This window comes from Bombus bifarius, unplaced genomic scaffold (assembly GCF_011952205.1).
Source record: "Bombus bifarius isolate JDL3187 unplaced genomic scaffold, Bbif_JDL3187 scf7180000008422, whole genome shotgun sequence".
In the NCBI taxonomy this organism is placed as follows: Eukaryota; Metazoa; Arthropoda; class Insecta; order Hymenoptera; family Apidae; genus Bombus; species Bombus bifarius.
Window position 1 is genome coordinate 266,043 of NW_022884652.1, and position 24,820 is coordinate 290,862.

At 38.6% G+C, this 24,820-nt stretch overlaps 1 protein-coding gene across 1 annotated transcript in view; it reads right to left on the reverse strand.

Annotated features, from left to right (window-relative positions):
• Positions 1–439: 439 nt before the first annotated feature.
• The window catches only part of LOC117212973 (transcription factor Sox-19b-like), a 135,408-nt gene continuing 111,027 nt past the window's right edge, over positions 440–24,820 (reverse strand). Inside the window, exons 5-7 of the mRNA XM_033458145.1 lie at positions 16,522–16,716; positions 8,774–8,931; positions 440–3,906 (exon numbers count right to left, since the gene is read on the reverse strand). Of these exons, the coding sequence (XP_033314036.1) occupies positions 3,361–3,906; positions 8,774–8,931; positions 16,522–16,716 (899 nt within the window). The 3' untranslated portion in view covers positions 440–3,360. The remainder of the gene's footprint in view (positions 3,907–8,773; positions 8,932–16,521; positions 16,717–24,820) is intronic.

The following is a 24,820-nucleotide window of genomic DNA, read 5'->3' on the forward strand; positions in this document are numbered from 1 at the left end:
CCCGAGTTTTGTCTTGGACTATTAATTTTTCAATCTTTCATACCATTTTTTATGAACTCGTTTTATAGAACAGCTTCTTGTTTTTTTTAGGTTTCGAGCGTATGGAATTTCAATTTCCAATTATGAGTTCCCTTTATGAAATACCTTTTTCTTGTCCTTGAAGATATTAAGTCTTTAAAAGTAAAGTAACCATTCAGAGAATACATAAGGAATGAACTGTCTATTGTGAATAAAGATAGCAAGGGAATAAAAAATATTAAATAGAGAGTGATATATATTAAAAACGACAAAGAAAAGGGAGAAAGTCCAGAAAAATGGTCTATGCCAGGGAACAAAATAAGAACGGAATAAATCGGAGAGAAAATGGATTCTATTGGACGGATTAGGCCGAAAACGAGATGATGGGACAAACGATTGTAAGACGTAGTCCGAGACCGTATTCGAAGGATAATACTTAACGTTTATTTCTGCTTTTCTCACTTACAATACAATATTTATAGATTACTTCTGCCGCTTAAAAGTCGTAATACTCGAATAATCGGTATAGTTTAAGAGGTTTATCGTAACGATACAAGTACAAAGATTACAGCGGGTCATGGACGTTTCACGAAAGCGTATCTCATTCTATCATTCTTCTTCTTCGTCATCTCTAACATTTCTATTCTCTTCCGTTCGCGAAACGTCTATAAAAGCTCTTTCTCTCTCTCTCTCTCTTTCTCTCTCCCTTTTTCACTCTCACTCTTTCTCTCGTGAAATCGTTCAACCGAACGGTTACAGTAAAAACAACTGAGATGTTTGAAAGAAAACAAGGAAAAAATGAGCTGAAGAAAGTACTAGATAGGTATTTTCGTTGGAGAATTAAACAAACACAAAACGAAAAGAAAAGAGACCAACCAAGAAAGAAGCGATAATATTTAACAGATTCTCTGGCGATTTTCTATCATCTGCTTCACCGGTTATCGAACATTATGCACGTTGGACATACAAGGTGATTTATATTCATTCAATGGTCAACATATTAAGTAAAAAAATAATTATTATTATAATAGAATTCTGACGATTAATAAATAGCTAAAAATTGGAACGAAAGGATAGTTATATCAGTTCTCATTCGAAAACGAACAACAAATTTTTATCACGTCGTCATCTGTAAATCTTTTTAATACTAAACGACGAACGAAAGGCGAAGGAAATTTTCTTGGCCTTTTCTCGATTGAAAAATGGGGAAAAAGCAAGAAAATGTGGGAAGAGGAAGTGACGACGCACTTTTTTCTAACAAATCGAAGGGGTCTATGTACAGCGATTACGAATCAAACGACCGCACGAAAATCACGTTCTCCTTTTAACGGTACCGTTGCACGAAACTTTCTGCTCATCCTGCTCTCTGTTTCTGTGTAAGTTCGTTCGAAACGAAATACCGTGGAATTGGTAATTACCTAATGCTACTGGTGATTAGAAGGGATATGTCGATTCCGTTTTGGAGTTCGATGTTCGATAGTCGAAGCAGGATGTAAAGGAAAAGGAAAGATCCTTGGGATTCTGCGTACATGTATACTTATATGTGTGCTAAATAAACTTCGTTCAGATTAGTCCAGTTTATGTATTTGGATTCAAATCGTTTCAGTTCAAGTAGATATTCTACGGGAAATGATATGAAAAACACTGAAAAAACAACTGAAAAGAATCAGAAAGTGATATTAAAGAAAATCAAAGAACGATTGAAAAGTTGATACGTTTAGAACTTAAAAGTATATCTCGTGAAAGTATATCTATAAAATGTCTCAAACTATTTTAAATCAAATAACTTGATTAAAAAGGACAAGGTGACAGACTCGAAAGAATATTAATTGATAGCTTTATACTGCGAAACTTTCGAAATAACCTGAACGAAAATGCAGGTGCTTCTGTCGATTAAAAAGAAAACACTGGGAACAGGGAGTGAAGGAAAACCGTTTTCGAGCGTCGTGCGCGATAATAATCCTCGCTACACTATTTACACGGGGACTATGTACAATCTCTTTATAATTCCATTTCGAGGATGGAAACCCTATTTTTGCGATAAATAATCGTCACGCGTCGAACCTGACGCTTGGGGATGGCTAGAACACGGAGAGTATCGACTTCGTTGTTGCTTTCAGCGATCTTCATCGTTGATAGCCCTGATTTCACTATGATATTCTTCGTGAATATATTCGTTGGTCCAAGACGTTAGATATTCCTTTGGACGAGTTTTCTCTTGTTACAGCTTCAGAGATCATTCTTGAGAATTAAGATGACTCTAGGAGGTTCATTTGATATTTCATCTTGAGATTCAACAAAGCAATTGTTGATTGAAATTACTGCACAGGTCTCTGAATTTTTGTGTCAAAAGACGATTCTCTATATGTTACTTGCATTATTTAATCATTGTTCTTTATACCAGATATAGATATTGTAGATGCTTTACATTTCGACTATTCTGAATTCAGTGTATCAACTTATATTGTGTATACCAAAAATAAAAATTATGAGGATGAACCAATAATTAATGTTCCTAAAACTAGCTACCTTCTAACAAATTTCGAAAAATTGAATATAATTATAGGCGATAAACAAAGAATTCTATAAATTTTCATTTTAACTCTCGCATTTAAAAATGATAGCTGAGAAAAATAATTTTATAGAAAGTATCTGTTCTTTCTCTGAAGTTCTTATAGAGAGATAAGTAGAATGGCATATTAACAAAGTATAACAATAGGATATAAACGGATATGTAAATTAAAACAGAATAAAATATCGTTATATGTTTCACATCATTACTGACTCATTCATTTAATTAATTACATATAACAATTTCGATAAAACTCTTGTGTTAACCATCTCGAAGACAAAAGAAAAATATATTAGGATGCCAAAGATACCTAGTAGCGCAAAAAGTTAAACCACTACTTTGCTCTTTCTCATTAAAAACAGGAACAATGCCAGTCATCAAGACATAACTCCGTGATTTTATAATTCCTCCCTTCTTAAAAACTTGAAGAACCAGCTTCCAAAAGCAAGAAATCACTCTGAAGCCAGATCAATATCCATTACTAGACTGCGGATGTTTATGAAAATTCGGACGTACTTCGATAACTAAAATCAAAAGAAACGAACCTAAATAGAGACTTGTATCATCTACCAAGCACTATAACAAATATTAACTTCAACTTGGACATTTTGTAAATTTTATTCTGTATATTTGCTATAATTTGTATACCATATACACAAACACCCACAGTCTATCCATTACCTATGTCACATGTATAAACCTCTGGAAACGGTGGACCGAACTCAGGGCAACTGCTCCTCGAAGATGGATCAGAGCTACGTTCTATCGGGTCAGAAGATGACAGTGAGGGGTCGTCTGAACGATTCGTTTCCAGGCGCTGGAGCTGTTTGATAGCCGCTGTATTGGCTCATCTGGGGTCCTAATAGACCGCTGGTTTGCACCGAGCCTGGATAATAGGCTGGCAGACTGGCACCAGGACTCGCAGCCGACGAGGTAGACGTAGAACTCGCGCTAGACGAACCTTGTTCGGTCCTCTCGTGCTGTTTGCTCATGTCCGGAGACTCTGCGGCTGGTGACCTTGTTGGACCACCCCCGACGATACTACCAGGGCTGGACTCTTCGTAAAGCTTGTTGTGCTCGTAACTGGGCCGATTATAGTCGGTGATCGTAGGTTTCTGATCCATGTAGAGCTTTGATTGTTCGAAATACGCCTTCGCGGAGTCTAAATAGCTCCGGTCCAGGTACGATTTTGGACTCGAGTCCAGGTACTTGGGGTCGGAGTACATGCTCATCGCCAGAGTGCTCGGCGGCATGTATGCAGCTCGGTACTTGTCGGCCTCCATCGAGTACTTCATGGCGTCCATTGAGCTTACCACCTGGAACACAGAAGAGAAGATTGGACATTGGTTAGTTATTACTAATTACTATAATTACTATTACTATTGGTTAGTTAGTGGTAACTTCTGGTCTGGGCTGAATGGACAAATTGGCAAATTTGAAGTTAACCGGGTATTGCTGAGATTATGGCTTCTTAAATGGATTATATTCAAGGAATTGATTTTGTCAAGATTGGTGGTTATCGAGAGGGAGATTGATGAACGAGGGGAAAGAACAAATGTCATAAAACTATGATACATCTATGAGGAAACGAGGTTCTATGATTTGAATTGTATAGTTTGCAGTATGAAGTTTATAGTTTTACTAGACTTCAGAAATAAAGTAAAAAGATAATTGATTTATATTACTTCAACTTACACAAGTATATACATCATAAAATAATTAAAAATCAAAATGATCATCGTATCTCCGCACCTTGAATTCCAAACTTAACCTGAACTAAAGCTACCAACGACATTATGTATTCCTCCCAAACTTATCAATTCCAATAAATCCACATAACAAAAGGATCAAAATCGCATTGGAAGCTCCCAAAGAAAAAATAAATGAACATTCCATAAGAATATCTACCACCCTCCTAACCGAAACCTGGGACGAAGAAAGAAACGGTTTCAAGGTGCAGCATTCGACTCGGTCCGAGTGCAAATCGCGAAATCGCCGGATCCGCGACGAGGACACGTCGGACAGACTCGAAAGAGATTTGTTCTATTCGCAGGACAAAGCTACCAATGGCTATAAATTTCATAACCGTTCCAAGGGTTAAAAGATCGGCCGCACGAGGCGGTGGATGGTCCACCGCGTGAAACTGCGACGGGTTTCTTAAAAAGGAAAAAAAAATAGAGGGAACCAGGAGAAGCGCGCGATTATTCCCGATTCTATAATTCGTGGACGAGGACCACGCCGGACCCTTTGTCGGATCGTTAAGCGGCTTTGTCCGGATGATTTACATCCAGTCTTAGCCGCTTCGCTCGTCTCTCCTCTCCCAGCTACGTCCAATTGATTACCGCTCGGTTCCTCTTCTTTGCTCGACTCAAAATCCTTCGCGAATGGTCCTTGCGAATCCTGAGGTTCTCCATCGGTTAAAACGACGTCGACTCCATCACATGGACTCCGGAAATTAACCCATTCGCAACGAATAACGAGTTAGAATCGTGGATGAGTCGTAATGACTTTTCCTACCTGTAGACTATGGTTGTTTATGCATTTATCGGAAGTTTCAGAGTGTAACGATGTACAGAATGAAATGAAAGTAAAGTATTTGTTATAACAGGACTGCAAATGTTGCGGAATTTAACCATATTCCGATAGACACTAACAGATTCAACGTTCGATACCTTTTATTTATTTTATAACATTAAATTATTCTAATAGAGATGGAAGTGAAAAGGGATCAAAGGACTAAGGGATCTGAGGAAAATCTTCGTGCCTAATATGTTTTTGTTTCATATTAAAAAATCCCCTGTTTTATCATAACGTGATATCAAAATCAACAAATATCTATTATTATATCATTTACACATTGTGTTTTTCTTTTCTTCTTTTGATCTTCGTATACGTAATAATCGACAAGTTTTTGATGATTATATACTCATGAGATACAGTGTATTTAATTTTCAACGTTAACAGTGAAAAATTTAAAACTGCACGCCTACTCAAGCGTCGACCAAATAAAATTCCACTTGGGCTCGACGCCACCTTCGTCGCAGTAGTTGTCGTTCTGACAAGACTTAATTACTGTGCAGCAGCATGGTGTCGCCGTTCGAGCGTATAACACAATGTCGTACCGTTATTCTTCTGTTTTCATTCACAAAGGCGCTTATTCGCCGCACTGCCATGTGTCGTCAAGGATGGAAAGCGACGAAGGGAAGAGCGCAGAAGTGACAGAGAAAGAAACGCAAACACGGTGTGTGAATAGAATAAAGACAGAGGAAGAGAGTGGAATGTCTTTTGCTAGCAGAGCACTTTATTTTCCAAATGGCTCTTCTCCATTCCCGGGTCAGAAAGGTTGGCCAAAGCGAGAAAGTCAACCGAGAAGCATTGTTGCTGCCGGTTCGTCGATATTTCACCCACATCGTGCCCTCGTGGATTCGAGACCTCGGAGCAACGTCGAGAATGGACTTTCAATCGGAAGCTCGATTCTGTTCTTTAGATTTATGTACATTCTACGTGAAGTAGACTATCAAGGATAGTTAGAAGAAACTTGCGGTGTAATCTTGCTGAGAGCTAGTTCGAAAGTTTGTGAAGTAAATTTCTGATCAGCATTGTCATATCAGCCCTCTGAATGTTATAACGAATACTTTATTACCCCTTTTAAGATCAAATTCTTTTTCAATTAGAAAAATGTTTTTTTCTTTTATTAATTACTGGTAATAGTAACACGTTTTTGAATAGATTGGAAAGAAAGAATAATAATACTACTACTTTGAAAAAATAACATTCTATACGAACATAATTACTCGTGTCTATACTAGCTTGTGAAACAGTGTATTTCCATTTTCATTTATCCATAGAAAATCAAAACACCGCGTAGTCTTCAATTTAAAAATCTCCACGAGTCATCATCCACCATACAATACCACATAAACAGTCTTCTCCTTACCAACCCCTAATCTTACTCCACCAACCATCTCTGACTAAGAATTTCTCGCATAATTTACTAAGCCATCCCCTTAATTCTCCACAAACCAGAAACCCTCGCATTATCCTCCGATGATCGTCACCCTGTTTCTTTCGACTTCTCTTAGTTTTTCTTAACTCAAGGTTTCTTCTTTGACGAAGCAGCGGCGAAGAAGTCTGACTTGGAAAAAACGTTCATTGGGACGCATCGTAGGCCTGGCGAGATCTTCCTAAATGGTAAAGCCAGCAATGACGGGCACGGTGACGGCGATGACGGTGCCGTTTCGTCCGCGAGCACGATAACACACGGCGGCGCGACCGCGCGTTGGAATTCTTCGCTCGTGCTCGTCGGTTCGCCAATAATAGTCGGTCTGTATCGCACCGCTGCGTCGTTCCAGACGCGTCGGCCATTCAGCCGTTGAATGCAGAAATAACTAGCTATCTGTTTGTCTCCCGTACCCAGCTGCGGAAATTCATACACAGACCACGGTCTCCGGTTTCTGTTTGCGAAGCCACCCGGGGGCCCCTTTGTTGCGACAACGAATGAAACGTACCTACTACGCTCGTCCTCCGCCTCGTACCTCCTCTTCTTTCTTCTCTTCCTGCGGCCTCTCTCGCTCGACGATGTTCGCGTTGCTCCTGCTGCCTTCTCTCATCAGCGATCTATCTCTCCCTTTCCGCGACGTTTCCTTCTGTTACGCGTGGATCGCTGGTCGACGATCTTCTTCGGCGATTGTTTCACTTTTTCAGTTAAGGGAGTCGAGGTTCGATCAAGGGTTCATGGAGATTTGAGCGAGTCTCGAGTGGATCGGCTGAGCTTGTTGTGGGCGGGGGTTGAAATGATCTTTTGAGAATAATTTTGTTAATAATTGATGTATGAGCTGACCCAGAAACCAATCAGTGTAAGTCAGTTTCTCGTTAAAAGTTTTTCGTTAACAAAACTTTCAGTCGAAGGAACAGTTTGGTCTTTATGGTATAGTGTATAATATGACGAGTAATTGCCACGTTGTATTTGTAAATTGCTCGTATTTGAAATTAGATTGTCCGTATCTTAAGATTACTTATTTGGTGCAATCTCGAAGAATATTTGGAGATTTGTTCGAAGCAAAAGGTAAGATATACGTTTTGCAACGATTAATAGAATTTCGCTTGTTTGCCGAGGAAAGGGGCGCGTGAATGCAGCGATAAATCTCGAGATTCCCCGATCGAGTCTCTCCACGTCAAATTCCATTGAATAGGGACGCGCAAGAAATAACCGCGTGGGTGGCTCTTTTCCGCCGGCATCTCGATAACGCTCGGTCCCTGCGACCGTGTCTTACGCATTTTTCGTCCCTGACAAATCGTAATCGCCGATGCTCCCCTTCTCGGCGGAATCAAACCCCTTCCTCCTAACTTGCAGCATTCGATTTAATATTTTTCAATTTATAAATAAAACATTAATATCGGTCAGACTTTTTGATCTAATCTATTATTTATATATCGACAAATCAAGTCAAAAGAAATTTAAGATTCTTAGATTATCGAATAAAATCCATCGCCCACTACTATCTCATAATACAACAAACATCGAAGCAATTCCATTTTCCGCAATATAACGGTACCATACGATTGTACAATCAGGCGCACCTTCTTTCACGAAAGCAAGAGCAACGTGCATGGAATCCGGTCAAAACTCGGACCAATGTCTCCTCTGCCTACCAATACGCAATTATGATTCCACTCAACTATACTGTTGCAATTTTTTACAACGCTGTTTCTTATCGCTCTAAATCACTCGCATCTATACGAAAGGGAAAATTCATGCGACGTCATCACGATCTTGTTTCGACCTGATCCGTAATTCGGTAGCTCGATGTGTATTATACTTCTAATAATACAATCGCACACTCGCGTGCCTTATATCATTAGAAACATAAATCTGTCAAATCGTGCAGTGTTATGCGTACAAAGTTTCAAAGACGTCACATCGTTGTTCCGCACCTGGGTGTGACGACGATAAATTTGCTCGTTTGTACCGAGCATTACACACCATCGTTATATCAAAGACTGAAAATTAACCCGGAAATAGCGTTGGAATTGTTTCAGGATCGCACGTTGCGATTCGTGAACGACATAGATTAGTTCCGAACGAGGAAGATAAGTGGCTTGACACGGAAACAACATCGGGAACACGATAAACGGGTTTTGAGACAGGAAACGATTGTTTGTTTACAAGATGCATCGACTCACCTGAGCAGGTGCTGCTAGACCCGCAGACATCGCCGCTGCGGACTGCTGTGCTGCTGCAGCAGCGGCTGCGGCCATGCTGGCTGCAGATAGTGAACCATAAGCGGCAGCGGGACCATAATACGATCCCATTCCTGCCTGTCCCATTCCGCCAGCCATTCCTGCAACAGATAGTTTATAGCGTGTAAAAAATCTTGATAATCCAGCAATTCGAAAGTCGGGCGCTTTTTCCACGATATAAATGTTAGATGGAATTTGTTGCAAGTAGAGCGTTACATTCGGTTCTGAAAGAATTAATAGCAGAGTCGTACAGCATTGCGTTACCAACACGAGAACTATAAATGACTGAAATATGGAACTTAATTAACATCTAAATAAATTAGGAGTGTAATCTACCATATTACCCTCTTCTCTAATTATCTATTTTTTTTATATTTCTCTGAGTCGTGTGAATGCTACGCGACATTTACGTGACAAAGTGATAACCATATTATCAGTTACAGATTAATCTTTCGTTTAAAAATCTTAACTCTCTCTCATCAATCCCTCGCACACATTAATTGCACAATTATACGCATTAACACTGTAACTATCGTACTCTAATATACTCTACACATATAATTCCAATTAAAGTAATATAACGAAAAAAAAACATAAAATTATATTTCCATATCTATAAAATATCTATAAAAATCTATAGAATATATTTCCAACACTTCCTACATATCTTCGCCTTTATACGATTCCGAAAACGAAACAAAACACCCAAGTCAGTACGAACAGATTTTCATTTTCAGGTTTCGATCGTCCGAAAAGAATCTTCATTGTACAGCTAGCGCGAGACAAAACTTTTTTCCCAAAACGCAGTGCACGATTTACAATACGGCAATCGAACTCGACGATCGGCTTCGATCCTCGCCTTTCGTCGATCGACAATGCCAATGATTAACCGAACAGGCCCGTAAGTTTTTCGTCGAGATTAATATCGGGGGGAGGTTGTTCGCGTTCCCGCTTCAGGGCTTATCGATCATCGTCGCCGAACGACGGAAACGCGGCGAAAGAATGGCTATGCCAACGAAGGCTCATTGTCGACGTGCCGTGAACCTCCACGACGACGAAGAAACGTCTGGAAAGAAGCCGGGATAGAAGCAGGGATGATTGGCGGCGAGATTTATGGCCGACAACGAAGAATTCACGGGCCAGTCGATTATTAATCGCGATTTTGTAACCGGCCGGCCTTCGTCGATGCCGATAGAATATTTCGTCGAAGAATACGGGACACCGGTAGTTGAAAAATATCAGAGACTGTCTTTCCTTTGGAACACGCTGTACCTTGTCGTCGAAGGTTTTTTGCAACGCCTTTCTCAAAAAAGTGTGCACAATAATCGTGATAATGGGGAATTCATATTCGTTACTTTCGGATGGTATGAACTTTGACTTTTGTGGATCTTTTGTTGCTGTATTTGTCGGGTGATCGTTGATTGATCAATGGAATAGAAGAACGACACACAATATACTTAGTCAAAGACCGATAAGATTGCGGAAGATGTATTTTCATGAGATAATGAGTCGTTTCTTCATATTTACAGTGTTGACATCTCATTTATTTGTTTGTTACTTTATAAACGAATGAAACTTACAGCATAGAATTGCACTCTAATCTTAATTCCAGTTTATTTAGTTCAATGCAAATTAAGTACAATCTTGATTGAATAATGATTTATGACTTTTTAAGAAGAATGAGTGGTTAAGCGTGTACGTACATGGGGAATGAACAGTGACATTAATCATTGGATAAAAATGTGAAAGGTGAGGGAGAACGTGAGGTTAATTGTTGAAGAATATTGTGATAAACAAGAGTTTAATTTGCGAATATGGTTACGACGATTTGCTAAGGGATAATGGCTTCTCATTAACACGTAGGTATACACTCTAGTTCTTTAACCGTCAACTATCCCTTTTATCAATCTGTTAAGTTACGATAAATGTAAAATAATCGTACATCTTGCAAGTCGTTTCAAAAAATTAACCACGTATGAATCCACTATATTAACTTTTCTATAAAATCCAATGATTTTATTTTAATTCGCTGGTTGCGCTATAACTTTCAAGTTATACAAATTCCTTTTATTAAAAGAAGTTACGTAGTTGTGCTCATTTAAAACATTCGATTTAATCAATCGACTAATCATGATTCTCGTCGATCGTTTTAAAATAAACACTCAAAATTGTCATGATTTTATCGTGATTCTCCACAACCTTTTCTCGAATCGCTAGCCCCAGGTAACTCGTAACAGTCGTAACTTGTCCCAAGTTTCTGTGAACGCGTCCACAGTACCCAAAGGAACGAGATTCCCCCGCTTCATTCACGTTCCCGTGATCTTACAGGATAACCGAACAAAATTATTAATTCCAGCAATGGCAACGGACCGATTAAGGCCGGAATTTATCCCACCGCCCACGCGACTTCGAAACGCGATCGGTAATCCCCGATTTATCGGTCGTACACCACGCTTCTCTTTTCTTATCTTTTTACCTCCTTTATTTCCATCCCCCCTCTTTCGTGAACCAACCTTTTTCCCTTAAGTTACAGGATGCTTTACCACATCAATTTTCTAGAAATGGAGGAAAGGTACATGAAACTAGTAGATATCCTGAGATATACAGATATTTTCTAATATTCCCTTGGAATAGAAAAAGGTTTTCAAACGACATGTTTAGTATCCTATCTTCGAGATTATCGGTGCTTTTAATGATCGAAAACATTTTTAGCAATTGAAGCGCTTGTAAATTCCTTTCGCAGTTTGTATAACGATATATCAAAGTTGCTTAAGATGTTAAATTATTTAAATCGTGAGAATTAAATGATTTTTGGTATAATATTAAATGACCATAAATACTTTCGAGTTTCTCAAGATACAAAATTCTATTTGGAAAGAACGATTGTAAAGTGAATGAATCGGTAAAAGCTGCCTATCTGTATTCAATCGATTCAATTGCTTCGATTCAACGATGCTTGAATCGCAAAGATTATATTTAAATATTCGTAAACTTTGTGATTTTCTTTAGACTTTTAATTTGAAATATCAATGAATATTCTCAAATTTTGCTAGATTCTACGTGAAAAGCAAAATTGTAAAAATAATCAATAAAAATATATATAGCTCCTTTTCTCGTTTCTTCTTCTACGAAATTATTGAAATTACCAAGATTACATTATACGATTTTTGGCAGTCTGTGATTCCTTTCGAATAAAGTCTGAAATCGAAATGGTAGTATGTAAATGCTGTGCAGTTTATTTAAATAAATGATTCTACTTAGAAAACACGATCGTAAAGGATATCGGCAAAAGCTACCGATCCTGCTCCCTTTTTTCTGTCATTTTCTTCCACTAGTATAGCACAACTACTTTTTTTCGTTTCTCTTTTTAACCTCCGTCGGCTGTTGGCGAACACGTCCCTGTACAGTGGCACGCGTATAAGACAAGTGCGTGGGTGGCTGGGATAAATTATCGGCTTAGGCTGGAATTTCTGGCCAGGGTTTCCGTTCGCAGATAGCGAGCAACGACTTAAGACCGTAAGTTAAGGGGAACCTCTCTAGCCGGAAATTCGCGCTACGTTTTTTTAACAGTCCAACGATATCGAGGAAAATAAAATTATCTATCGAGGTCACGAAATATTTAAAATCTCACTAATACATTTATTATAAGCTTCTACTGGAAATGATAAATTAGAAAATTATTTCATGTACCTCTAAACAAAAACGTTCGTACGATTTATGATTTATAATATTACGCATTTCATCTTTTATAGATATTTTACAATGTTTTTACAATCATTGACAATGTAATATATTCTTTACGGTAAATGAGAGGGTTTGTAAGTTGTACTGTGTAAGAGGGTGTTCTTCAAATGTAAAATATAATTTTAAAAAATAAGGGTTAAATCATAAAATAAATGAAATCATAACAATTTTGTAAAAATTCTTCCCTTTAACTCGAGCTATTTTCGTTCGATCTGCACTAAATCTTTTAAAGGTATCCGAATAATCCAACCATTATCGCTCGACCAATCAAGCTACTAAAATTTTTATAAAGCTACTCGAACTACTACTTCAGTAACTAACAATTGGTATTCAATTCGATTCAATAAAATGATTTTTACACGCTATAAATCTTGCGTATAACTCGTATCCTTCGATTATTCAGCAATTCTCTACTCGACATTCTCATCGGCCAATCTAAAACATTTTACTTTGACGAACGTCTGACAAGGTAAACTGCGAGTTATATCTAAAATATTATTTATTTGCGAAAATAGCAAATACCAGAAAGAGAATGAAGAACTAAAGAAGAGGCAATCATTTTGTATTTATTGAAAAATGTCTATTTTTTAAAGTAGCAATATTAAAGAAACGCGATGGGGTGAAGCACGTAAATTCCTCAAATCTCTATACACATCACCCCACGCGTTTTTTTTTTTTCTTTGAAATCCCTTAACGAATTTATAATTCGGTTGGCTAAGTCACGTGCTTCCGCCAAATGTCTGGAGGCGCAATCGTACGCACAGGGGTTAAAACAATTCGATAAATAATGAGCCAGCGACATGTTTATGCTCTCGCGTGCATAAAGCCAATGAATCGTTCGGGCGGACCACAGCCCTTCCGCGCCGAAGGGAATTATTCGACGATTTATTTCATGCCCTTTGAGCCACAGATCCCCAAGATACCAGTGCTAACTTTTGACCCATGTTTTGGAAAATAAACGCGGGGGACATCGCGTGACTACTTAACTTATTTATCTGCTTCTTCTTTTTTCCGAACATTGGCTTTTTACGTGAAGTAGAAACGGCTTTTAACCCGTTTGCTACATTCATTTCTGTCGACAAAAATTCGCACAGTACGTACGAGTCATATTTTGTATATATTTCGTACGTTTCTATATTACTTTTAATTCAATATGTATGCGCACATCATTTTCTTTACATTGATTATATTTGTAAAGGTCAATTTTCAATAATTTATCTTTCGCGAATAAGATAAACAGGCAACACTCGTTTTGCTATTAACAAAATATGATAAAATTCAAAATAGAAAATTGAAGCGTGTCATTAATAGCATTATTCTTACCCTTTAACGCGTTTCCATTTAACTATATCGGACTATGTTAGAAACATTAGATTTATAAGATCTTACAATTATTTACTGAATATGAATATTCTTTTCACCTGCATCCAGGAAGACTTTCGTTTAAAAAACACAAAGCAGTAAGTAGAGAGAGGAAAACATCAATTTACGTAGTTTAAACCAATCATAATTAACTCCAAGCTCATCAACTCTTACTTCCAACCCCTATCAAACACTACCCCGTTTCATTCACAAGAATGTCTACCCGTCGCTCCTCGAAACGCAACAATCCAACTCGGCTGTGCTTTCACTCGTTTCGTTGCCACGACAATGGTAGAAGGTTGCGTTCAATTACGAGATCGGCATCTGTCGATTTCGATCGGTTCCTGCCTTATCTCCGACTACGAAGCATCCCCGCGAAATCGCCGGGGAACAGATGTTCGATGAATCGGACTCGCGTACACACGGCGGCCTTCCCCCGGTTCGCTTCAAGGTTTACACAGATTTGTTTGACATCCCGACCGTCTCCATTGTACCCATTGTTTCCCACTTCATAGCAGATTACGTAATTTTGAATTTTTCCACGGCGAGTCAAAGAAAAAACGGGATTCAGCCTCGGGACACAATCGACCGTGAAATTATGATCGTGAATGCCGACGAGGGTGAACGAATTATTCGGTGCACTAAATTTTCATTCGACTGTCGGACTGGACAATGAACGGTTTACGCGAGGATCGATGATACCGAATATTTTAAGTTGGACGAATTTATCGAGATTCTTAGAATGATCCTTTCAAATTCTGTTCTTTTGGACTTTGTTTAGAGATCGATGTATGATTGTGATGGTAGAATATCCTTGAAAATTATTGCGAAAGGGATAATGTGTTGAGTAATAAGAATTATATGTTGATTATACATAGTTTGTTGAATTTAGATAATGAGAAGGGATGCGAGTTTTGTATTTAATTTAGAACAGTTTTTAAATTTTGAAACATAGAAGTTAAGAAACAGGATGCGCTATAAAAATTGTTAAGGGTTGATAGATCTGTGGTTAGTGATAGTGCGTTTAAAATTTCATCTACAGGGTGGTTGGTAACTGGTGGTACAAGCGGAAAGGGGGTGATTCTACGCGAAAAAATAAGTCGAAAATATAGAATAAAAATTGTTCATTTGAAGCTTTGTTTTCGAGAAAATCGACTTTGAATTTTCGCTCGGTACGCGTGCGATACGTTATAACGGATCTCACTGTAGATCGTTGTCTCGATGGAAAAATTAAAAAAGAAATTAAAAAAGAAAATTTTTATATTTTAGACTTCTTTTTTCGCGTAGAATCATCCCCTTTCCGCTTACCAACCACCCTGTATATAAATGTGATGAAGAGGAAATGTTCACGGTCTCACTGGTTCTAACTCTTAATACAGTATTTTACATAATTAATCAATTTTTACACTCGTTACATTTTACACATAAAATATAATAATGGCAGAAAAAAATGAATCACCAGTATCGTCACAATTTATCCCACTTAATTTACTAATTACGCTAATTTACTTTTATCTCCAACTTATCTACCAGTCTACCCAGCCGTATTTCCATACCTCCTTCCATTTCACCAGATATAATTACGCGATCCATGCGATTTCATCCGATCGCTTACCTCGTTATTCATATCGAAGACAAAGAAAATAATAGAAGCGTCACAAAATAATACTTCCACGAGGAAAGTGACTAGATACGGTACCAATGGCTCGGACTAGAATGTCAAGCACGTTGTAGTTTTCCTAGAATTTTATCTTTGGTATTCGTTGATAACAGACACCGATGACCATGAAGGGATGAACTTCACTGGCTCTAAAAGCGGGCAACGTGTGAACCATTAGCGAGACGCTGGAGAAAATGGCATGAAGGAAACGAGGGTCGGTCGAACCTCTAAAAAATCGCCATTATAAGACTTCCGATCACGGAACCCGGGGGCATCGCCGGCAACAATACGGCTGAAACGCGAGCCGAAAAGATAAGAATATCAAAGCCCCAACAGACGAAACTGTTCTTTTTTCTATTGTAGCCCGCCGCAACACACCAGAGAATTGCGAGATTTTTACTTCGAGAATCGATTCCGTTCTTGTCTTTTGGCCATCGTAATTGCATTGTTTCCTCGCTATCAGGCTCAAGCGTTTTCAGTCGGATAATTGCGTGCGATTGTGAAGCTTCTTTTTATTGCTCCGTGTTGTATTTCTTCTATTTTCTTGTGTAAATTAAGAAGAGATTGTTTCTACTCTAAGATGTTTTCTATTTTATTTTTCTTTTCTTAAATTAAATCAAGAAGGACTTTGATATTTGACGAAGCGATAGATTCGCGAAAAATCGGTAGGAATTCTATGTTTCACAAGTTTATGTTTTTATAGTCGGATACCCCGAGGAAAATTCAAACTATGAATCTATCATAGTTTTAGAGTAATGTAACTAATTATCTATTTACTATGAGAAAAGATTTTCATTCAGAACCTAGCGACTCCCTTTTCTCCTCTTACGAATTGTAATTCTTTTCGTATTTCAATTTTTTGACATTTTTATATTCATATTTTCTACGTTCAGATTTTATATATTTGTCAAAAATATTATCTTACCAGCTCGAAGCGCATCCATGGGCACACTAGGATATGGAATACTGTAAGGATAACCTTCCTTTCGTAAGGTTTTCGGCTTTCTTCTAGGTCTGTACTTGTAATCGGGGTGTTCCTTCATGTGCTGTGCTCGTAACCTTTTCGCCTGATCGATGAAGGGTCGTTTCTCGTCCTCAGTTAAGAGTTTCCATTCGGCACCTGAAACAATGTAACATTTCGATAATTAGAATCGGTGAATTAACGAGTCTCAACGTCTGTTTCAAGTGCCTATACTTGAAGAAGTTCTATCGAATACGATGGAAAAATAACTAGAGCATAGGGAAAAAAGTTTAAACAATCGAAATACGCTTGTTGAAATGAAACCTTTGCGAGAAAATTTCCTTTGGAAAAGTTCCCTAATAACACTGTAATCAATTTTCAAGTTCAAATATTCTTTAGATTTTTTAAAAACTTATTGAAGTACGAACATGCGAAGAGTTTTGCGATTTTTTTACGCGATATTTCTCGCGCGTCAAACAATCGAGGAGAAACTAGTAATTCTAGCAATTACATTCGACGTTACGAAAAATAATTATCGCGTTCGTCAGTGGAAAATATTGTTCCAAGAAGACCTATCTTTCGTCCGCTCGTAAATGTCAGTAAACATTAATTTTTCCATATCTCGTCCATAGGGAAACCAAACAATGATTCATAGTAAAATTCCTCTCTGCTACCTTAGAAGTCACATCATCGACAATTTTGTACAAAAATTCTAAAACAAAAACCGGATTATAAAATAAATGAAAACGAATGTGTAATTCAGCGAACATTTCACTTGCAAATTGGATCGTGTCTAATCGATGTTCGATACGGTAAAACTGGGTACATATTTACACTTTCACTAATGAAGAGTTTAAACAAAAATCTACAAGATAAATACGAGGATATTTTTCATTCTTGCAAATGACATACTTTTACTAACATACTTTAGATTGCGAATAACATACTTTTGCATTTTAAGATTTCCAGAATAATATGTACTTATAATTAATTATGTGAGAAGTAGTAAATATTTGCAAGTAATAAATTTCATGTCATTCAATTTTTCTACAACCACGTATGCTGCTACCAACCAAAATGTATTTAATTGTAGATTGATACGAAGCGTGACATTTTTTATTAAATAAAAAGGTGCGTTATATTTATGAGTTAATACTTAACGTTTTCGTACTTCATGTTAAGCAGTTACCATTGTGGAAGTAAATCAATTCCCTACAATTCGTAAATTAACTGTAGACATTCCAATTATCATATGATATATTCCGAAATGGAATATTAACTTTAAACGTTTTCTGTGGAAAATAAAGTAGAAATTTAAGTAATAAATCTGTCACGAATAATTCGAAAGAAGGGAGTCTGTATCGTGGCTGGTTCTCTCTCGCGAATGCTTGTTTGCGGTTCGTATAAAGCAGTTTGTAAACGAACGATAGGCACTTGGATAACGCGTCCGATCAATGAGTATAAAAGGTATTTGGACGCTGTGTTTACCCGATGAAACGGTCGTGTTGTGTGCCACCAGCGGCAGAACCAGCCGTTATGGCTGAATTATCGACGAGCTCGTAATCGCGTCTCATTTAAATTCATCTCGTTCGCGATTGTTTGTGTGGAAAATTGCGTATTCATTTTTTCCAATAAAATTTTTCTATTTTTCTCTCTTTTTTTTCCTCCTTCTGTTTATTGTGGTATATTTTTTCATGATCCGTTTTCTTTTTGAACGATAATATAGAAGGAGAGCGTTCTGATATAGTTAAAAATGATTATTCAGAAATTAGTTTCAAAATGGTTGGTTTGATAAAAAATTTCGTGATATTTCGCGTTGTAGTTAGGAACAAACATGACGGATGAAAGGACAAGCCTACTCGTGATTAAATAATGGACATAGACCGTGTCGTTTTTTTTTATCGCGAATTTTTTCAAACGTCGAAGTCACGCAATGGTAGCGATAGTAGCTTCGAATGAAAGATTAGGAATAAAGAAACTCTTAATTTATCATAGCCTTTTGCGAAACTACGAACAGATTCATTGAAGCATGAACTTGCATGTTTCCAACATTGAAATATCATGTATTTCTTATGTCAGTATCCGGTCGGTCTGTAAATATCGTTTAATTAACTGGACTTCGACACGAAATGTCGCTCCGTGAGACATTTTCGAACAACATCGGGAGAAATTCGAGAAACTCGTTTCTTATAAACCTTGTTCGTTATATTTATCTTTCTATTCACTTTTCATATATCTACCGTATTTACCTTGTCAGAGCGGAGCTTAACAAACACAGTGACAAATCTTCAAATATAATACTGTACAAATTTCAAATTTTCTGTTCTCTTATGAACAGCACAATTTTAAAGAGTACGAAAGGTACGTATTTTCGTATCCAACGTTGGAAATACCAAAGATCATAATGATGAAGAAATAATTATTTCGCAAGTCGTTCGTGCCAAATCTCTCGTCATATTATTAAACCCTGGTTTACTCGACATAAACAATTAAAATATATTCTAACTAAACGGTAAAATTCACTTTCGTTCCGTAAAAACTCGACTCTACGCCATTTCCTGTTCCCATTCGCTTGTCGTTTCGATCAAAAGTACTCGACACTGTCGGGGGCGTGAAACAACGGCGTTGGCGCGTTTGAAACGGGTGATTTTCGCGTTTGGACTGTTTTACGTGCTCGCGGGGAGAACGATGGCAAAGAACAGGCAGTCGTTTGCCCGAAACAACCGATGTTTTCGCGGTGAAACGATTCCAGCAGCCGCCATCTCCGTCCTGTCGCCCTCTGTTTGGCGCTTTGGTTGTTCCTTCGGCGGTAGCGAGCCGATTGTTTCGCCGAGAATTAATTACCACTTGTTGTCGGGGTGCTGGCTGCTGCTGTGTAGACAAAGCGCGAAGCCCCGGCGTGGCGCGGCGCGACGTTCTGGCAAACGAAGGTAAAATGCTCAAACGAGAAAACGACGCACGGCGTCGCGCGAGGTTTGCACTCCGCGGTTCCACCCGCGAAACAAAGGCTGCCAGTATCGTGACGATAATGGCCGCCGAAGTTGAGACGGTTGCCGTCTTCCCACGTCGATCTTCTACGATGTTGTTAGGTTGCACGAAGATCGAGCGATGTTTCATTTCGTTTGAAGTGATTTGATTTCTAGAATTGGCTTAGATTTTAACGCGATTAGGTAATCATTATTACCATTTTAATGAAATCATAGTAGAAATTGATGGTTTGTAACGTTGAAATCGTAGGATATAGAGTAAGATGACAGATGTGCGAATGAAAGTATTTGGCCTAATCTGATAATCACTAACATAGGCATTTGGCATTTATTTTACGTAATGAGCGATGGATAAACGAATAAAGAATACTCAATTTAAGTTTCGCTTCTTAGATTCAAACTGCAACTTTCTATAATAAGCTGCAGCAATGAAAATGAAACGCTAATTCAGTAAGATTATTGTACTCCAATTAATCCCATATCGAGTCTCTGTTATGAAATTGGGTAAAAGATTCTGAAGATTAGAGTTATTTCAAAATACCAAACTTCCAGAACTCCACGATATGTAGTAAATTTTATCACAACCTAGATATTCTTGTCCTAAATCATTCCTAGCGTACATGATCCAAGGAAAGAACGATATCTTCCAAATCACCTGCTCCTTTCTCGAAGCATTCAAACGACATGTAATCGACGAAAGACAACGGTATGAAAAACGTAAATCTGAAAGTAGAAGAAGAAGGCAAAGAAGAAACGGGGCCAAGGAGAGAGGCTCGGTGAGTTCCGACAGCAATATCAAGAACGAGCACGTTCCGGCCGGGCATACAACGAATCGCTCAAGGGGGATGAAAGTTCTCGATACAGAGACGAGATACACTGGCGGAAATTCGAGACGCACCGGAGCAGATACGGTAGCGAAGAGAGGATGGGATTCGCGTTGCCCGATGGATCTTTTACTCTCCTCGTTATTGTTGCTGACAGCAGGCAACGACAATGGAAAGAGTTGCTTGTTGTATAGCGGAGCACACGATAGAAGAAAGATAGACAGAGCAAAAGAGAGTGAGAGCAGGCTAAACAATACAGACACGTGGTGGTTCACAATGAACCTTCGAGGAACAGTTGCGAGAAAGAGAGAAACGGAACGGGGAATACGAGATTTTTGTCTTCCGGCACAATGTGCAGCGCTGATAACGCATTCGAGCCGAGCTCGACTGGTGTCGAGCCATTCTTAATCCTTGTTCCATAGCCCGTTCCCAGAATGCGTTCAGGGAACGGGAAAGGAAATATAGTGTTTCGAAATAATAGTTCAATGGACCGCTGTTTGGCTCTCTGTTTCCAGCTTATTGAAATATTGCTCGTAAGGATGCTACACGATTTCGATGTACCTCTTTCAGGATTGTTGAATACTTTCTTTCGAACATTTGAATCGTATAACCTTACCCCACCTATCTATAGGTATTTTAGTCGATTCTTGCGGATTTTTCTGTGCGTTCTTTTTTTAAAAATACGTCAAACCTAGAAGATCCCAGTGTGACGTAATTTAGAAATAAATAGCATATATTTCGTTACACAGTAAAAATTAGCAGCCACTAACGATACTCGAAACAAAAAGCCAACCACGACCCCTAATCTTCCTCGAAATCTTAAAGGAAAAAGAAGAATCTTCCAATCATATCCGACCGATGTTTAAATACGTCCAATGACAAGTGCACCATCAGAAAAGAATGGTTTCTTCCAGCGACGCTATTTACATTATAGCCCATACCAATCGATACACGTTTGCCCGGTCTGAAAGGCAGGTGGCACGGACGAACAAGGTGGAAGGGTAGGACAGGGGTGGCGAACGGACTGTGCTTGGGGGTGGGCCGGCGTATTTGTTTAGAACAAAGGGTTCCCGGCACCCGTTGGTATTAGTAGGTAGGTATTCTCGGCCACCACTCCTTCCACCTCTTTCCGTGCTTTCGGAGAGGGCCACGGCGAACCAGAGAACACCGACTACTGGTTCTCGTCCTTCTCGTCGTCGTCGACGACGACGCCGACGACGATGAAGACCGGGTTTAAAGCACAATGGCGCCTGCTTTTCAGTCCTTTCGCTGGTGAACAATACCGTTTATTTAACATCGTTTAAAAGTACAAAGCCTGTTAATTAATGGACGGGGTCGAAGAAGAGAGACGTGGAAGCCAAGGGAAGAGGAACTCGAACGTAGGAGGGCGAGGGGAGGACATCCATGGCGACGGGGAGCCATTGCTAGAGCGGCTTTTACCACACCAACGTCGCGCTATTGCCTCGGCATTGCTATTTCTGAAGGCAGCTGCTATTAGTCCAGCGAGAGCTACCAAGGCACAGCTTCTCCGCTTCCTTCTCTTCTTCATTCTTTCTCTCTCTTTCTTTTCTTCCTTTTTTCACTCCCTCACCCTTCTTTCATTCTTCTTTTGCTCATCTTCATTGTCACGGGCAAAACTAGGCTACTACCGCTGCTACTACCACGCTTTCTCTCTCCTCCACTTTCGTTCAGTGTCTTCTTTCCACCGATTCTTTTCCTGATTCTCCCTTTTCTGTACTCTTTTCTTTTTCTCTCTCTCTCTCTCTCCTTTCTTCTTTTTGTTCCTCTCCCCTTGTTCTCTCGCGAGTCTTCGTTGTGCAATGAACAGAGGGTGCTGTGTGCGCGAGCGCGAATACTGTTTGGCCTTTCCGTGTTCGTTGGTGAATCGGTCGGAGAACAGCGGTTTTTTAGTTAATTAATTACTCCGTTAAAAGGCAGCTTCGTTCTTCTTGCTCGTTTCTTGGCTGGGTTACGATATTCTAGAACTTATCCGTTGTAATGGTAGCGGTATTGTTAGAATTGTTTTATTATCGTGTTTTATCCTGGCGAATGTTTGCATTTCTTGTGAATTGTAAATGGAAAATGTAGAATAGGCATTGTGAATGTTTCAACGTTTGAAATAACGTATTGTGTGATTATTTAGAAGTTTCTTACGGAGATTTCGTGTCGTGACGTCGCTCCGTTAGTTCCGTGTGGCAGGGCAAAATGTAGATAGTAATTTACATTTTGTTCCAATTTGACAAACGTAAGTAATTGAAGAAACTTTTGCACGAAACGTGAATTTTTATGTGAAAAAGCTTCAAGGGAGGCGTAATTCCTTAGAGGGCACCAAACGAAGAAATTCTATGTTTGAAAGACTAATTTCTTTGGTCAAATTTCTGCAAGAGAATTTTATTCATACGCGTCTTTCAAGGAACACACGTGCCAAGGAAGAAAAAACTTTTCGAAAGAGAAAATTCGACACAGAGGAACACGGTTCTTTCGTTCTCGATCTAAATGTCGCGAATCTTTTCGCAAAAGACAGTGACCTTTTAAAAGAATATTTCTTACGAGTAGTTCCTCCAACGAGTGAAAAAAACAGGGGGTGCAAAGCTCGTTGGCAGAGCAGTTGCTGCATTGTCGATCGATCCACAGACCCATTCTACGTAGGAGCCTGTTCCCGACGATGAAACGTGGAAATTGGAAAACGTTTCCTGCATTTCCTGTCTGCGCGGAGACGCGACGTCGCGCCTAGGAGAAACAAACTTATTTCACGATAAAAAATATCGAGACACGAACGTGCGGTAATTTTCTGGAACTGAACGTTTCTTACAATCGAAACGACATTTCGAAAAATTTGTATATCTTCAGTGAAATCTTGCAACGTCTTACCTGAAGAAAAATAATCTTTTCACGCAGTGTACAAAAACTTTTGTGGGCGACTGCAAATATAATGCAAAAAAAATCTTGTTAACATTGTTTAAACGCTTTATGGTTAATTCAATACTTTACATCATAACTGCAATAAAAGTATGTCAACATAAATTTGACGAATAATGGTTCTTTCTCTAATTTAAACACCTTAATTAATTCCAGCAATATCGGCCTCCATTGACGTCTGTTGACAATTAACGTGTTAATGATATCCAATACAGCTGTAAAATCGACCAATTATACAAATAAAAAAGAAAAAAAAACAAAACAAATATAAAAAAGGTTATTTGTATTTTGCAACCTTGTTCTTTATTTCAACGATCATCTTCTGCTCTCCCTGTTTCGAAGTCAAAGTAATTTATGCGTGATCCACGTCAGAAATGTTGCACCGTATAAATTAACGCCTGGAGCAACGTTATCTCGATGATAGGTCCACGTGGTCGTCAACGAGAAACAATGGTCTGTTTATCGACCTTAACGATCTATTATTCGACGTGGAAGACTACTGGACGTATTAATGAGCCGTACACATTGTAGATTAATAGGCCGCGTTATTATCCGTGCAACAAGGCGCTTCTTTTTCGTCGTACAAAGAATCTAATTCCAACAAATTGCCCGTCTTCCGTTGGCAAATATGCGACTCTAGACGTGTGACGCGCGAACGGTATTGTGCGAAGCAAACGTTGCGTATTTTACGAGGGAAAAATTCAGATTATAGCTGTGCCAGGTGGTGTGATTTCTTATTTGAAAGGGAAATTCCAGGTGTAACGAGATTTAATTGATCACTGGCTTTTTCATGGTGCGAGTGGCGTAATCACATTATTTTCCTCGGCAGTGCAACTTTATGAAAAATCCTTTTATTAGGTGAATTACGATATTATTTTTTTTTTTTTGCTGTAGAATTTACTTGACTAATACTCGTGTATAATTCGTGTATATAATAATGTATGTATATTATCGCATCTATCTTGACATGGTTTTACATTGGAAATTTTCAAAGATCGACGTAGTAATAGCATATGTTCTTAGAACATTCTTCATCTTGTGGAAATTTGACTCTTCCGTCGGTTTTTCTTTTATAGCGTGTCTCTTTTCATTATTCCCGCTGATCATGCATACAACTTTCTTAAGTTTCACTGCATTAGCCCCGTTTAGCGTTTCTATTCCTTCTTTGATATTCTTGTATTTTATTTTACGTTGTAACTTCTGGTCTGGTCCGTTTACACGCCTCTTTCCTTTATCAGTACAATTCTTTCCTCTGGTATCGCTAGAAATAGTTCCTTAACGTTCAAATTCCTCCTTTGAGATTCTGCACTTTCCCTTTTCCTTTAATATCTTCATTTATCTTTAGTTATTCCTTTTTTTACTGCAAGCAGATTCCTAGTCTTCGTAAAATCAAATTTTCATCGAATTTCAAACAAATTTCCATCAAGTCTACAAATTACCTATCAAATCTGCCATTACCTGCATTTCACATGGACGTACAACTCGTCCACAAAATTTCTCACTGCTAAGAGGAAGATCCTTGTCGGACGCGGA